Source organism: Vicugna pacos, chromosome 20 (assembly GCF_048564905.1).
Source record: "Vicugna pacos chromosome 20, VicPac4, whole genome shotgun sequence".
NCBI classification, from domain to species: Eukaryota; Metazoa; Chordata; class Mammalia; order Artiodactyla; family Camelidae; genus Vicugna; species Vicugna pacos.
This window is the reverse complement of record NC_133006.1, coordinates 35,308,104-35,322,490: the sequence shown is the minus strand read 5'-3', so window position 1 is coordinate 35,322,490 and position 14,387 is coordinate 35,308,104. Positions and strand designations below refer to the sequence as shown.

The window sequence follows — 14,387 nt, the reverse complement described above, 5'->3', positions numbered from 1 at the left end:
ATTGTGAGGACTAATTTACAAAAAATTAAACAGAATTACCACATGGTCAATAATTCCACTTCTGAGTGCAGACCCAGAAGAACTACTTGTATGCCCGTGCCCACTGCAGCGTTACCCACAACCACCAAGAGTGGGGGCCACACAATGTCCACTGAAAGATGAATAGAGTAAATACAATGTGCTATATACGTATAACAGAATTATTATTCACCCTATAAAAGGAAGGAGATTCTGACACCTGCTACAACATGAAGGAACTCTGAGGACATTATGCTAAGTGAAATAAGGTAGTTACAAAGGACAAATATTCTATGATTCCATTTATATGAGGTACCTAGAGTAGTCAAATTCAAATTTATAGGAACAGAAAGTAACGCAGTAGTTGCCAGGAGCTGAGGGGCAGAGAGAAACGGGGAGTTGGTGTTGAACGGGCACCAAGTTTCAGTTTGGGATAATGAGAAAAGTTCTGGAAATGGATGGCTGGTAGTGGCTAAAGAACAATGTGAATGTACTTAACAAAACTGTACATGTAAAAATGGCAAATTTTATGTTTATTTTTACTGTGATTTTTAAAAAATGCCACAGACTTACTATAAGGCAATTTACAGGAGGAAAAATAGATACCCACCTTCTAAATAACATTTTTAAACACAGGAACAGAGTGACAGAAGGGCAAACACAAAATGAAAAAGTGCCTTCTGCTTACAGTCCTCAACACAAAAGCGTATTGGATAACGTGTCACTTAAATGTGCTACACTATAAAATCACATCTAAATATTTGAAACAAGGTAAAACAAAAATTAAAACTATAAAAACATGAAAATAATTTTGGTTATATAATATACATATAATCAATATACCATTTATTAAACTCACTTTAATGTGAAAAGGAGATTGGGATTTCTTTCAAGTAAACTTGGGTATAACTGTTGTGTTGTTTCAATGGCTTCTCCCATTCTTCCTGCTAAAACCAATTTCTGAATTCCTATTTAGAAAAAGAAAGCAAAAGATCAATTTTTTAAGAGTAGAAATAGAAACTTGGTGGACCATCAAAAAAAAAAGTTAGTACAAAGTCTCTAATTATTGTGATTAATTTCTATTTCTTTCTTTAACTTACAGTTTCCATTACAAGGAAAATTTTCAGACAAATTAAAAAATTAGAAAAACAAGTACTTTCATAAACTACAAAAAAAAATCAAACTAACATATAAGTAATATAGGAAAAATAGCTGTTAAGCAATATTGATGCATTAAATATTATGATTTAAAAAGGATGGGTTTGTTACAGCATACACTGTGGTGATGGTTTCATGGACAGACACTTATCTCCAAACTCATCAAGCTGTATATACCAAATATGTACAGCTTTTACTGTGTCAGTCACACCTCAAGTGGTTTTTTTAAAAAAAGGCCATAGGAAACATTTAAGAATTAATATTCAAAATGTCTTATCAAATATTATAACCTTTTGAACCTGGTACTAAAAGAATGATAGCCTTTGAGTAAGACCTGAATTCAACAGCCACCCAGTGAGCCTGCCCTGAGTGTCAGGTGACAAGGCTACAAGGGGACGTGATCATCTGTCTGCCAGGCTTACAGACGGACACGCACACGATTAGCCACATACAGCACAATGTGGTCAGTGCTATTACAGCAGTGTGACCTGTAAACATTCTGTTTTCACCCATAATGTCTTGTTTTTATCTCTAAATTCTCATCAAGTCACACCCTCCCTGACGGACTGAGCATACCAGTTTCAGGATGGCTAGCTGTGGAACAGTTACGCTGACTTGCCCTTGTTAAAGCAGGCCCCACAGCTCTGGCCGAAAGCGCCAGGACCTAAGCAATAAGTACTTAAGATCAATACTGTCTTAGATTTAGATAGCAATTTTAATGAAAAGCTATTTAAATTTATTTCACACATTATCTCCACTAACATCTAACCATGGGACTACTTCACCAGTTAAAAAAACACTTCTTATTAAATGTCTACTTTCTGAAAGCGTGAAACATTTTTTAAGAAAAAAATGGTAAACATTTCTTACAAAAATTTCTCCAAAATTATATCTTTCTATATCCAGAATGTTAATACAATCCTGTGAATTTTTTTAAAGCTGATCTTCAAACATATTATAAAAATAAATCTCAGAGGCATCAATTTTATATTAATATATTTGGAAAAATTTAATTAAAAAAATAAAATTTCTAAAAATCAATGTAACCAAATCTACAATCTGCAAACAAGTATTAGCCATGCACCACAAGGTCCTTACTTTGTCTATTCTTAATGGAAGCTAATTCTTCTAGAACGGTCTGGTCTGTAGATCTGGCAAAGGCCTCTGCCGTAGCACAGTAGCCGTGGTGGACTAAGTAAGATGAAACCATTCTTAAAATTAAAAGAAGAAACACACATCTTTTAGTCAAGAGAATACAACCTTCATACTGTAATTTATATAAACAAGGTCTACTCTGGTGTTACAAAACCAGCTTATTCCCTTGAAACAATTAAGGCTTTCATGCTCAACTTTAAAGTAAGTTCAAAAAAGCATTTTGTTTTATTCACGTGGTATGTCCAAAAAGATAACTGCAAATGCTATGTTGAGACTACTCTCCCTAAAAATAAATACTACAAGAGAATCAGGGACATGAAATGACTTTGACTCTTAGCATTTCAGAATCCCCAGGCCCTCTCCTTCCCATCCCTATTCAATCATATTAACCATCATTTCTGTTTTACCTTTATCATATGATTTATCCCAGTAACGTGTTGGCATTTTGTAAAATAAAACAATAGATTAATTAACTCTTTGTGTTCAGGAGCTGAACCACTTTCTTTATCCACCAGTTATATACGATGGAATCTCAAGATGTGAACACAAAAAATACTAAGGCGAACCAAGAGAGAGACTCTTCCAGAACAAAGTCTATGAGGGGGATAACACTCATCAATGAGGAGCAGCCTTCTTAGTCAAATCAGTCAGTATGGTCGTGCACAGGAGATGAATTACTCAAATATGATTTATGTGTAAGCGACACACTTTCAGAGAGCAACTTTATTTTTCAAAAAGCCACTAAGTGTATTTACAAGTATGACGCTTACATCTAAGCACAAAATGCTAGGAAAACTGTTGACTAAGCAGTATTAACTCATGTATTCGATATGTAAATACTCAACACTAACCTGCCTCCACCTGGCACTAACTACTAAGGGCCCATTAGAGAACGACAGGAAGCAGTGGCTCAGGAAAAGGGGACTGAGGGGGGTCGGGGGAGAGCTCTAAGAAACAGATTTTTCATTTTATTTCATCTAACTGTTCAAATTAATTTAAGAGGGTAGGGGAGAACCTTTTAAAATGGACTTCCCAGGAGGTCACAGTCAATGTCATTTTATGAAGCATGGGGCAGGCCTGGGTGCCCTCACTGAACCCTGGCTGCAGGATTAAGATAAGTAACGCCCCCTCTAGGTCTCTGCGGCCACGACGCTCAGTGGTAAGGCTCGCAAAGCACCAAGGGGCGTGACCCTCAGAGCGCAGCGTATCTCAGCCCCACCTCCTGGCGACCATGGGATTCTGAGTTGGCTCCAGTGTTCTTTCAGCCCTGCCGAGCAAGACGCTAGTGTCGACCTCTGTCATACCAGACGCTAACAGCCCTAGGGAGGCAGCTTATTTTCAGAATCATCATCTCTTCCAAAAAATATGCAAAGGTTTATTAGATTTATAAATTTAAGACGGTTCAAAGCAATTATACAGACAGTTAAGATGAACTGTTTCAGACTGACGGTATCTTTAAGCTTTGCTATTTTTTTGCGTTAGATTACAATAGTGACAATGACTATTTAAACTCAATGGTATTTATTTAAAGTCTCTACTATTTTGAGTTTTAAGAGCTACCATTCAGTACTACTGACATTCAGGGGTTATCTCTAGCCTTCTAAGCAAAGGCATAGTCTAAAACGTTGACTGTCATAGGAGTTATATTTTCTTGCTGACAACCATAACGAAATTCTACTTTTTCATAAAAAGCTCCCTAATAAAACACGGTGAAAATTTTCCGTAAAGAACGCGTTGTGATAAAGGGTATTCGTTTCATGGCACTTTGACCGACACCCACTTTTGCCCTGCTGCTGCCCTCCTCTACCACTGTCTTTACTGGCTCCTGAGTGTTTAACCGGCACCGAGGAATCCACACTCCAGATTCCCTTCACCTCCTCTTAAATGTCTAGCAATAGCACACACAACACGTAAACGGAGTTTTAAAAATTCCTTAAGCTGGAGGCTTTTGGTCAAAGAAGGGGTCCTAGTAAACAAAAATAACTGGTCTCACTCTTGCAGAGCAACCCGCTGACGGGAAAAATTTAGCCAAATCCCGAAACGTGAAATGCACCTATCAAGTCTCTCTCCCAGAATGTAAACTACACCATTATTCTGATGCTTATTCTTACTGAGCAACAGTTCTTTTTCCTCATGAATATTTAAATTACTGCTGAACAGCACAGCCAACTTCATGTCCAAAAACCATACTGCTGAATTACACAATCTAAATTAGCTTTCTGAAATTACTTTTGCATTGGCACTATTAATAGTTGCACCATGCAACCCATGGAAATCATTAAATCATTAAATCCTGTTTCTCAGGATAGCAAATGAATAAGCCTAACCTAAGAGATCTAGTGTCACTTTATTTCCTCCAGCAAAATACTAATAAGTCAGACTAAAATACAATTATGCATGTGTGTCAGCCAATCAAACATTACTACTACACTAAAATTACTAGGATATACATTAATAGATTAAAAAGCTTCAATGAACAGTCTTTCATACCTAAAGGAGAAACGTTTTATAAAAACGGTACTTGTGAATATGCCAATTCACATTTCTTCACTCACTTTTGTATCATGGTCTGCCACTCTCCTTCGCGGTCTCCAATAGGAAACCGGTCTATCTGTGCCTGTATTTTGGTTCTCCACTCTCGCATGTAATCTTCTATATCAAACACGAAAGGATGTTGCCCAAAATTAGCATCGACAACTTCTCCTGGTGTCTGGAGCCCCACAGTAGGATATAAATTTGGCTGTAAGAGAACACATTTCACTGAACATCTATCCTTTTTATGTTAAAAACTCATTCAATTCTTTCAAATGCTATCTTCAAAATAACAGAACTACAAATTTACTTGATGAATATTTAAAAATCTCAGTCAAAAACTAGAAGAAGAAGACTAAAGCAAATGATCTAACACACATTATATGCTGGCTGAAAAATATCACTTCCTGTAATCTAATCATCAAGAAAAATATGTAGCTGCCTAAGCCACTTACTTATTCAGAGACCATATGGCATTATACTTCTAATAAATGAAGACAACATTCTTGCTCTTAAGAATATGTCATATAGTAATTACAGAGGTTCAAGTATAAACATATAATCCAGGTTTACCCTTTTATAGATGATCTATGTGATGCATTTCTAGAAACTGCATGTGAAAGCTAGTTACCACAGAAGTACATCCTAACAGGGCACGCACTATTTTAAGTTTACTAATTTCACATATCTGTACATCTGCTATGCCTTTATAAAGGGATGGTGATAAGAATTATAAGCAAAACAGTACCATTGGGGGTAGAGGTCCTTCATATAAAAATAAAAGACTCAAATCCACTTATTTCAAGAAAGGGAAAGGATGGATTTAAACATTCAAATTCATAAGAAATGCATTTACCCCAAGATACACTCCAAGATTTCAAGGCTAAACAATCAAGTTTAGTAGCTTCAAGTATGTGTTCAAAAAAGACAGGAGTCCTTCTTTTGGCTCTATCACTAGCTATTAATCTAAAGGGGGGAATAAGTTACTGAATGTCTACTAAATGACAGGGTGCAATCATTATAATTCTGTTAAGTCATTATTATTATTTGCATTACAAAGATACAGAAATTGAGGACTAGGAGTAAATTAACTTGTTTGTGGTCATTCTACAGTATGGCAGACGTGGAATTGGAACACAGGTTTATCTGATACCAAATCTAAGTTCAATTTTTCTTTCTATTACTCCAAGTCCTACTTCATCTTCATTCTCTGTATTTATGCCTTATTTGTTTTAATGGTTATCACAAGTATTCTCAGTACAAATTCAGGTAAAGATTAAGAGGATAATCTGTGTATAAATATAAGATGCTTAGATTTTACTGCAAAAAGCTAAGACAGTGTTTTTTAAATTAACTGACCGACCAAGCAACCAAATCAAAAACAGAAGGCATGCACTGTTCCAAAATACTGAGAAATATAGTCACACTGGATTAGGGAAATAAATGATACTGCAATGTACACAAATGTACTGATTTTTCATAATCAACAAAACTAGCAAGTTAACAGAATTTTAAGCTAAGACAAGTGAGATGCTTATTACAACCTTCTCAGTTCACCAGTGAGAAAACCGAGACCTCAAGAGCTTAAGGATTTATCCAAAAGCACGCAGCTTGTTCATGGTTCCCTACTCCAAGCATAGGACTCTTTCCATTAAAGCCCATTACAAAATTATGACATACTTTAAAACAATAATATATAAAGCCAAACACTCTTATGTCAAGACAAATGGACTTTATAGAAAAGAACCTGCCACATATATAATAAAAGATCAATATTCCAAATACAAAAAATATTCTCACAATACTGGAGGACAAAGATTACTAGTTCAAAATTTTTAAACTGGCAATACATGGGCAATTTTAAGAAGAAATATAAAATGACAATAAAAATATGAAGAGACACAAACCCAATTTTTAAAAAAGCAAATTAAAATAAGATTTTTTTGCACATAAGATTTAAAAGACTGAGACATACCCAGTGTGGATGAAGACTGAGAAAATAAGCCCCCTCAGCCACTGTATACAGAAACGTGAGCCAATATAAAGCTGACAAAGCAATTTCACTTGTAAGAATTTAATCTCACAGAAAAACAAACATGTGCAAAGATATATGTCCTGTAGCATTAGTTGTAACAGCAAATAAAAAACTAAAAAGGTCCAGTCATAGGTGACATTATATACCACATGTCACTGAACCTCAGACTCCAGTAACTACAGGACTTAACCAACATCATGTCTAAGAAAAAAACACTAGTCATTAAACTCTGACAGGCCACAGATTCTAAATTGCATCCTATTTCATGAACATTAAAATATGAAAAATATGTATCTTAGAATTGTGGTAGTACATCATACAGTAAGATATTATAAAGACAAGCAAAAAGAAGAGTAAAAGATTTGTATGCAGATATAATGGACGCACTGGCTAATGTAAGTTCAAACAGGCCTAGAAGGACAGACCCTCAACACAATCATTCTGTCTAAAGAACCTGGGATTATAAGGAATTTCTCTTGTTTACATTACTGTATGTATAAACATTTCTTTTATTATTTGAATATATAACACTATCTATGAAGTTCCTGTAATCAGAAAGTGGTAAAGAACTAAAAATGACAAAGTTAGCTTGGGCTCAATGAAAATACCTGTAACTTTTATACCACTTACTCAACCTTAAAACTGAAGAATCTGAAGGGAAGAGATTATTGAGGACATAGCTTGTAACTGGCTAAACTATAATTTTTAAAAAATACAACAGACTTTTTTACCTTGCTAGATTATAGATATCTAAAGACAGAATAAAATAACAATGCAATGGTTTTTAGTACAGTCACCGAGCTGTGCAGCCATCACCACTGTCTACTTTTACATTCTCATCACTCCAAGAAATAACCCCATACTCAGTAGCAGTCACTCCCTATGACCCACATCCCCTAACCCCTGACAACCACTAACCTACTTTTTGACTCTACTGATTTGCCTATTCTGGATACTTCAGATCAACAGAATAATGAAACGTGGTCTTTCGTGACTGGCTTCTTTCGTTTAGTATAATGTTCTCAAGGTTCATCCATGCTACAGCATGTATCCACACTGTGGATTTATGTAAAACAATGTCTTCTCAGAAACTGTTTCTAAATTAAAAAAAAAATCACTCTTGCCTATGTAGAATTAGACAAAAGTGAAAATAAAGTCTCTATCAAGAGAATAGAAAAATACGTAGGTCTCATTTCTATTATCCCATGGAAGATGAAGTTACTAAAAGTACTATTTAAAAGCCAGTATACACAGTAAAAGTCATATTCTCAATATCAGAGTTTTGTTCTTTTATATTTAAAAGATTTTTTCCTAATGAAAATGAAAGTAAATGTATCTATAAAAAGCAGATTTCAAATGAGCCTACGGGAACTGGAAAGTGGCCTCATTTTAAACGTGAATAGCTTCCAGAACAAAAGGAATTTCTCTAATTCCAAACTGAATTAGTTTATAGATGGATGTTTCTCAAACTGGTGAGGTGAGCTGGGGAAGAAAGATTACTCTGAAAAGCATCTAAGGTTTTCAGAGATGTAAAACACCCTACGCCCCATGATAGCTGAACTGTGTTTTTATAACTCTGTTCTCCACCAGGACTGAGTGCTATGACTTGCTAGTGAGAGATCTCAGGTACAAAACATAAATACTTGTCTGGTTGTACCTTTAAGAGAAGACTAACTTTTTCCTTCCTTTTTAAGAAGAATGATATGTTGCATGTGCAAGTCCCAGAAGATCTCACAGTCATAAAAAGAAAGAGCTCTCAGAACCACTACATTAAAAGAAAGCTTACAACCACCACCATAAACCACCACTTTACCCACTGCGACAGAGCTGAATATCATCCTTGGTTAATTACAGACGAGGCAAAAAACATAACTGGTGATTCTAAAGTGGGACAGAAAGCAATGCAAAGGCAACACAAAAGCAGTCACTACGTCTACAACTAGCTGAGCCCTTTCCAAATGTCCACCACCAACAATGAGGAACAAACCCTCCTAACTCCGGCAAGCTGGTTTTACTTGCTTAGTGCCACAAAAAGAGGGGGAAGGAAAAACACCCGAACCAGCTACTCTAACCAACTCCAAATGAAACGCAGGGTCTTAGCAAAACCTCTACAACAGTTCTGAGCCACACGAACCCACCTACCAGCATCTGCACCTACAGCCCCCCACCCCCACCACAGATGCTCTTCTCTGAAGCCCCTCTTCCCACTTACTCGCTGTCACTTCCCTTGTCCGCTCAAGGACATGGTCGCTGTTACTTTTCCTTTCTGTATACAACACTAACTGTTCTTCCTGCTGCTGAGTCCTTCTCATCAGCAAACACCCTGCTAAATCTACAAAACGTCTCCTACAGCCACCACATCCCATTTCTTTACTTCCCACTGTGATCAGAATCCTCCAACACTGTCCATACTCTATATTCCTACTCTTTCTTAAAACCTTTCCAATCAGGACTTCTCCATCACTCTGCTAAAACTCTCTTGGCAAGGTCACCAGTGACTGCCACTCTGCGAAATCCACTAGTCGAACCTCAATCCTGGTCTTATGTGATGTATTATAGTGGCACTGGACACAGTTGATTTCTCCTTCCTTCTGGATATATTTTCTTCACTTGGCTTTGAAGACACCCAGTTCTCAGTCTTTCTCCTACCTCACCGACTGCTTGTTACTCCTCAATTTCACTCTGCTGGTTCCTTCTCCCCACTGCGGTACGCCCCAGGACTCAGCCCTTGCTCCATTCCTCAGCCTACACATGCTCCCTTGTTGATCTCATCCAGTCTCATGACTTTAAATTTAAACATCGAAATGCCAATGGCTCCCAAATTTTCATCTTCAGAACAGATCAGTCTTTTTTAATTCCAGGCTTGTATAGCCTGGACTGCATGCCTGACAAGTCCATTTAACTTACCCAAAATTGAACCCTGATTCCCTCCTCAAAACCTCCTCCACCTAAAATACAGCCTTCTCCGTATCAGTAAATGGCATCTCCACTCTTTCTTCAGGCCAACAATCTTGAAGTCAAATCTCCTCTCTCACATTTTCACATGCAATCCATCAGAAAATTCTCTTGGCTCTCAGATTTTTAAAACATCTTGTTTATTTATTTAGTATTTATCACTCATTTAACTCTTCATCTGAAACCTGCTTTAGTATAAATACAGACAAAATCCTAAGATTATGTATTTTTTCTAAAAGATAAACATGTGTTCTCCATCACTGCTCATCAAATAATGCTTCTTGATGAGCAATTTTGATCTGTAGACTCCAAACTTTCTCTAGCTTAGCAAAGTTGTTTCGTTCTATTATAACTTTGATTTCTTCTGTTTTTTTCTAGCATTTGCTTCAGGGAGATTAATAATCTACAGATTGGGGGTCTATACTTGAGGCTGGAATCATCTACAGTCAGTGGCACCGCACGGCCGCCGGTGGGGCAGCTGTCATGATGCAGCAGCGGTCGCCGTCTGCACTGGTGGGAACCTGCTGAGGAACGAGTTCACCGAAACTCTGGGTCTTGATTTTTCTCCCTCAAACGGCTGGATGAGTGCAACTCCTAAGACACTTTAGTCAACAAGCCACTATCGACCCACTGAGAAAGGAATGTCAGAGTCCTGGTTGGGTCGGGAAACCTTTTAATACCTTCTGGTCGTATGAAGAAAGTGAGGGTGTAAAAACTGGCACCATGTGATCAGGAGCTTGAAAGCAAATGTCAGAGACATAGTGGAGAACTCTGAAGAAATGTTCTTGAAGGCAGAGAAGACAGTATCACGCAGACAACCAGGGACTTAAATCTACGCAAGTGCCATAAAAGGTTGGATTCTGAACGTGACGAAGTCTGGGGAGTACCTTAATTTATATTGCTTACTGCATCATTTTTAGGTGTGTAGGAAGTGATGCTGACTAAAAATACACATTTAAATACCTGAAGAGATCATTCAGTGAATGTAAAATATACATTCTAAATGACAAGAGAGCACTGTCTCACAAGTTTATTAGTTTGTTGGTTTCCCCTCCCACCTTAGGGCAGATACGACGCATATTACAACTGACAAGCGTCTTAGATTTGGTAACTAAGGCATCTGGAATCAAACCACGCCTTACACTCCTAGTTATGCCAAGTCACCATCATTTCTTGCCTGAATTTCTGCAACAGCCCCTCACAGGGCAGCATGCTTCCACCTCTACTCCCCCTACAGGTTATCAGAGCGAATGGCCCAGGCCTTACAATGGCCCCCAAGGTCTAGAGAATCTACTGGTCCTCCCCTCCATCATCTCTGACTCATCCCACTGCCTCCTCCCATGTCTCCGTACCCACTTCACGCTATTCTTCAAACACGCCAGATGAGCTCCGGCTTTAGTACCATTCCCTAATCATTCTCTCCGCCTGGAACATTCTCGCTCTACATATCTATTAGTCAGCTCCCTCGCGTCCCCAGAAGTTTCTGCTCAAGTCTTACCTTGAGCAAAGGGAACAACTTGTACAACCCATGTTGTCTTCAGTATTCCCAAGCTCTGTTTTTTCTCCTTCTTTAAAAAGTACTTAAAACCTTTTAAAATATTTTTAACGATCAGTTTATTCTCTGACTTCCTCAGCCTGAATACTCCAAGAGGACAGAGACCTCTGTATCCCAGGCCCAGAACCCGCCACACAGTGGCACTCAGCACACACTCAATTTGTAAAGGACTAGAATTGTACAGACACTTGCTGAAAAGTCCAGCAAGATCAAAGAAACATTTTGAATGAATCCAGTGATACTAAAAAGCGTGTTTTAAATGATCATTTCCAACGTAGTTTTTAGCTGCAACTCAGTTCCCCTGGGCAATGGTGTCCAGCGCACTTTGGAGCCTGAGTTCTGAAGGACTACACCAACGGTGGCTCGAGAAAGGAGCTTCAGTCTGTGCATGGCACCACATATAAACCGAGTAATTATCAGTAAGACTGTGTTTTAAACATGATTAGCACTAGTTTCTTTATACTTCTTTCAATTAAAAATGTAAAACTACTTTTATAAGAAATTATGTCTTACCGGTAAGTCAGTGAAAGCAATACCTGAAAAGGAAAAAGAAAAAAAAAAGTGGCATTAGAAGCTGTTTTTCAAGGGCAGAATATGCTGACAAGCTGAATTTCTAGCTAAAAAAGAAGGGAAAGAATAGCAAAAGAAGGAAAAACTAAAAACCTAAATATAAAATAACAAGACAAATTTTTTTCTCAGTAATGCTTAGCAGGTCTGAGTGAATGCTGGCCCCTTCCAAGCTCATCTTTCTTGTTAGTTACACACCAGTCTTATCTCTGGGGGCTGCTGCTGCCTCCAGGATTTCTGAAAAGGTTTCAGAATATATCTTCAGAGCTATGTTAAGAACCACATAAGAAAACTGGTTGCAAAACAGTCATTTAATTTCTGCCCTACACCTAAGCTGCTTCACCCAGCCTTATTATTTAATCTTCCTTACTTCGACTTAGCTTTTAAGTAATTTTGAGGGGAAAAGGTTTTCTGTTACCCAAAACAAGAAAAGAAACATAAACAGAAAATACAGCACCTGTTTCTTTAAAAAAAAAAAAACAAAACTTATAAAAGTATACTTGCAAATAACTTTTGACTACTCTGAAAAAAGAACTAATTCCTCTTTCAAAGGGCACAGATTTATATAGTCGAGAATTTCTCTGGAATGTCCTTTGATAGTAGTTTCCACAGTTGTGTACCAAATACATTTGAATATCGGCAATAGACTGGAATAAATCTACTGACGTCCCCAAGTGATGGTGTAATAATCTCCCTTCAAATATTTAGATACATTACTTAGGCAAAAAATAAGATAATAAACAAACTAAGTATCTCTGTAGGACCTCATTCATATATTTAAAAAGACTGAGCTCTAGAATAACGAGAAGGGTGGTGTTGGTGACTTAGTTAACCACAATCCTTTCAGTCTGAACACACATTAAAACAAAACTAGGCCAGCACCACTACCTCTATGGTGTTGAGCACCATCTAAAAAATGGGGGCCCTTCTGTCAAGTTATCGTTAAGGTCTCTTCCCACTTGGGATTCTGTGGCTCTGCAATCGTGCTGTAACCAGAAAAACACAACTATTGGACTCCACTTACTAAAGAAAGTAAGTCAGAAGGCAAACTGCCTATTAAATCCCTATTATATATGCTTTTAAACAAATGTGTAAAATGTATAAAAATAGTGCTTTGTAATTAAAAAGTACTGATTTCATGACTTTTAAAAACTAGTAATTCATGTTGGCCTGTCGAAAGGAAAAGCAATGCTGGAGTTCTCCCCATCCTCCTTAAAACATTCTGATTACCTTGAGCTTCATTAATAAATGGAACGCAAAATGACTTGAGGGCCAAACAAATACGAAAAGTTATTCTAAAAAAATTCAGAAAACGAAAAAGGATACAGAAAACAAGAGAATAAGTAAAATACTATCATACACTGTATAAAATCATTTTTTATAAAACAGAAGCCTAATCAGTTATTTTGCTCAAAAATATCTATTGGTAACAAACACGGTCTAAATTTATACTGTTTTAGCAAAATTTCCTTTTGTCAGTAATTACTGAAATCCTTACTTTACCAAAAACTCTAATGAAAAATTCAGCCTGGTTCCACAGACTCACACCTCTGAACACTGCCACCTACAGCAGCACAACCTACACACAGATTCAGACCACAAAGTTGCCATTTTAACAAGTTGTACAATTATTTACATTTTACACAGAAGACAGTTTTCTTCCTAGTTTCCCAATCTGTCAAGAGGCTTTCTGAAAAGTGATCTTCAACTGATGAATGACAATCAACAAAACAAAGTCAAAAATTTCAAATAGGTTAACTTGCGTGCTGAAATGTTTCTCCTTTAATTATTTTCTCAAAAACTTTCCATTTCTCTTTACACGGTAAGTAAATACAAATTTTGAAAATTTTCATGAAACAGAAATTAAAGGTATATCAGCTTTTGGGTAGAAATTATCCACTTCAGGAAATACAAGAGAAAAGTACCTGAATAATACTGTATCTTCTAGATGCTAGAATCTGGACCAGAGGTAAGCACACTGCTCCACACTGCTCCGGTAGAGGGCCAGAGAGTAATGCTTTCTGCTCTCCAGGCCGTGTGATCTCTGTTTCAACTACCCGATTCTGCTATCGTAGCAGGAAATCAGCCATATACAGTGCATAAATAAATGGGTGTGGCTGTGTTGCAATGAAACTTTATTTAAAAAACCGACAGGAGACTGATTTAGCCCATGGGCTATAGCTTGCTGACCTCTGCTCTAGAGGAATAATTTTTGTTCACCAATGTTTTCTCACTGCATCCCCAGCACCTGGCCCAGTGTCTGGCAAATAACAGTAGACAACATTTAGTGAGTACTCACTATGCGCTAGGCAATCACTTAAGAATTTCACATGCATCATTTCAGTTTGCTCTAACAACCTTAATAAGGTCAGCATTTTAGTGATCCTACTTTATGATCTGAGGCACAGAAAA

General features: G+C 37.3%; 1 protein-coding gene across 1 annotated transcript in view; it reads right to left on the bottom strand.

The window, feature by feature from the left end:
• The window catches only part of RANBP9 (RAN binding protein 9), a 72,907-nt gene that overhangs the window by 17,139 nt on the left and 41,381 nt on the right, over nt 1-14,387 (bottom strand). The window contains exons 5-8 of the mRNA XM_006198627.3: nt 11,922-11,944; nt 4,887-5,071; nt 2,275-2,387; nt 878-986 (exon numbers count right to left, since the gene is read on the bottom strand). Of these exons, the coding sequence (XP_006198689.2) occupies nt 878-986; nt 2,275-2,387; nt 4,887-5,071; nt 11,922-11,944 (430 nt within the window). The remainder of the gene's footprint in view (nt 1-877; nt 987-2,274; nt 2,388-4,886; nt 5,072-11,921; nt 11,945-14,387) is intronic.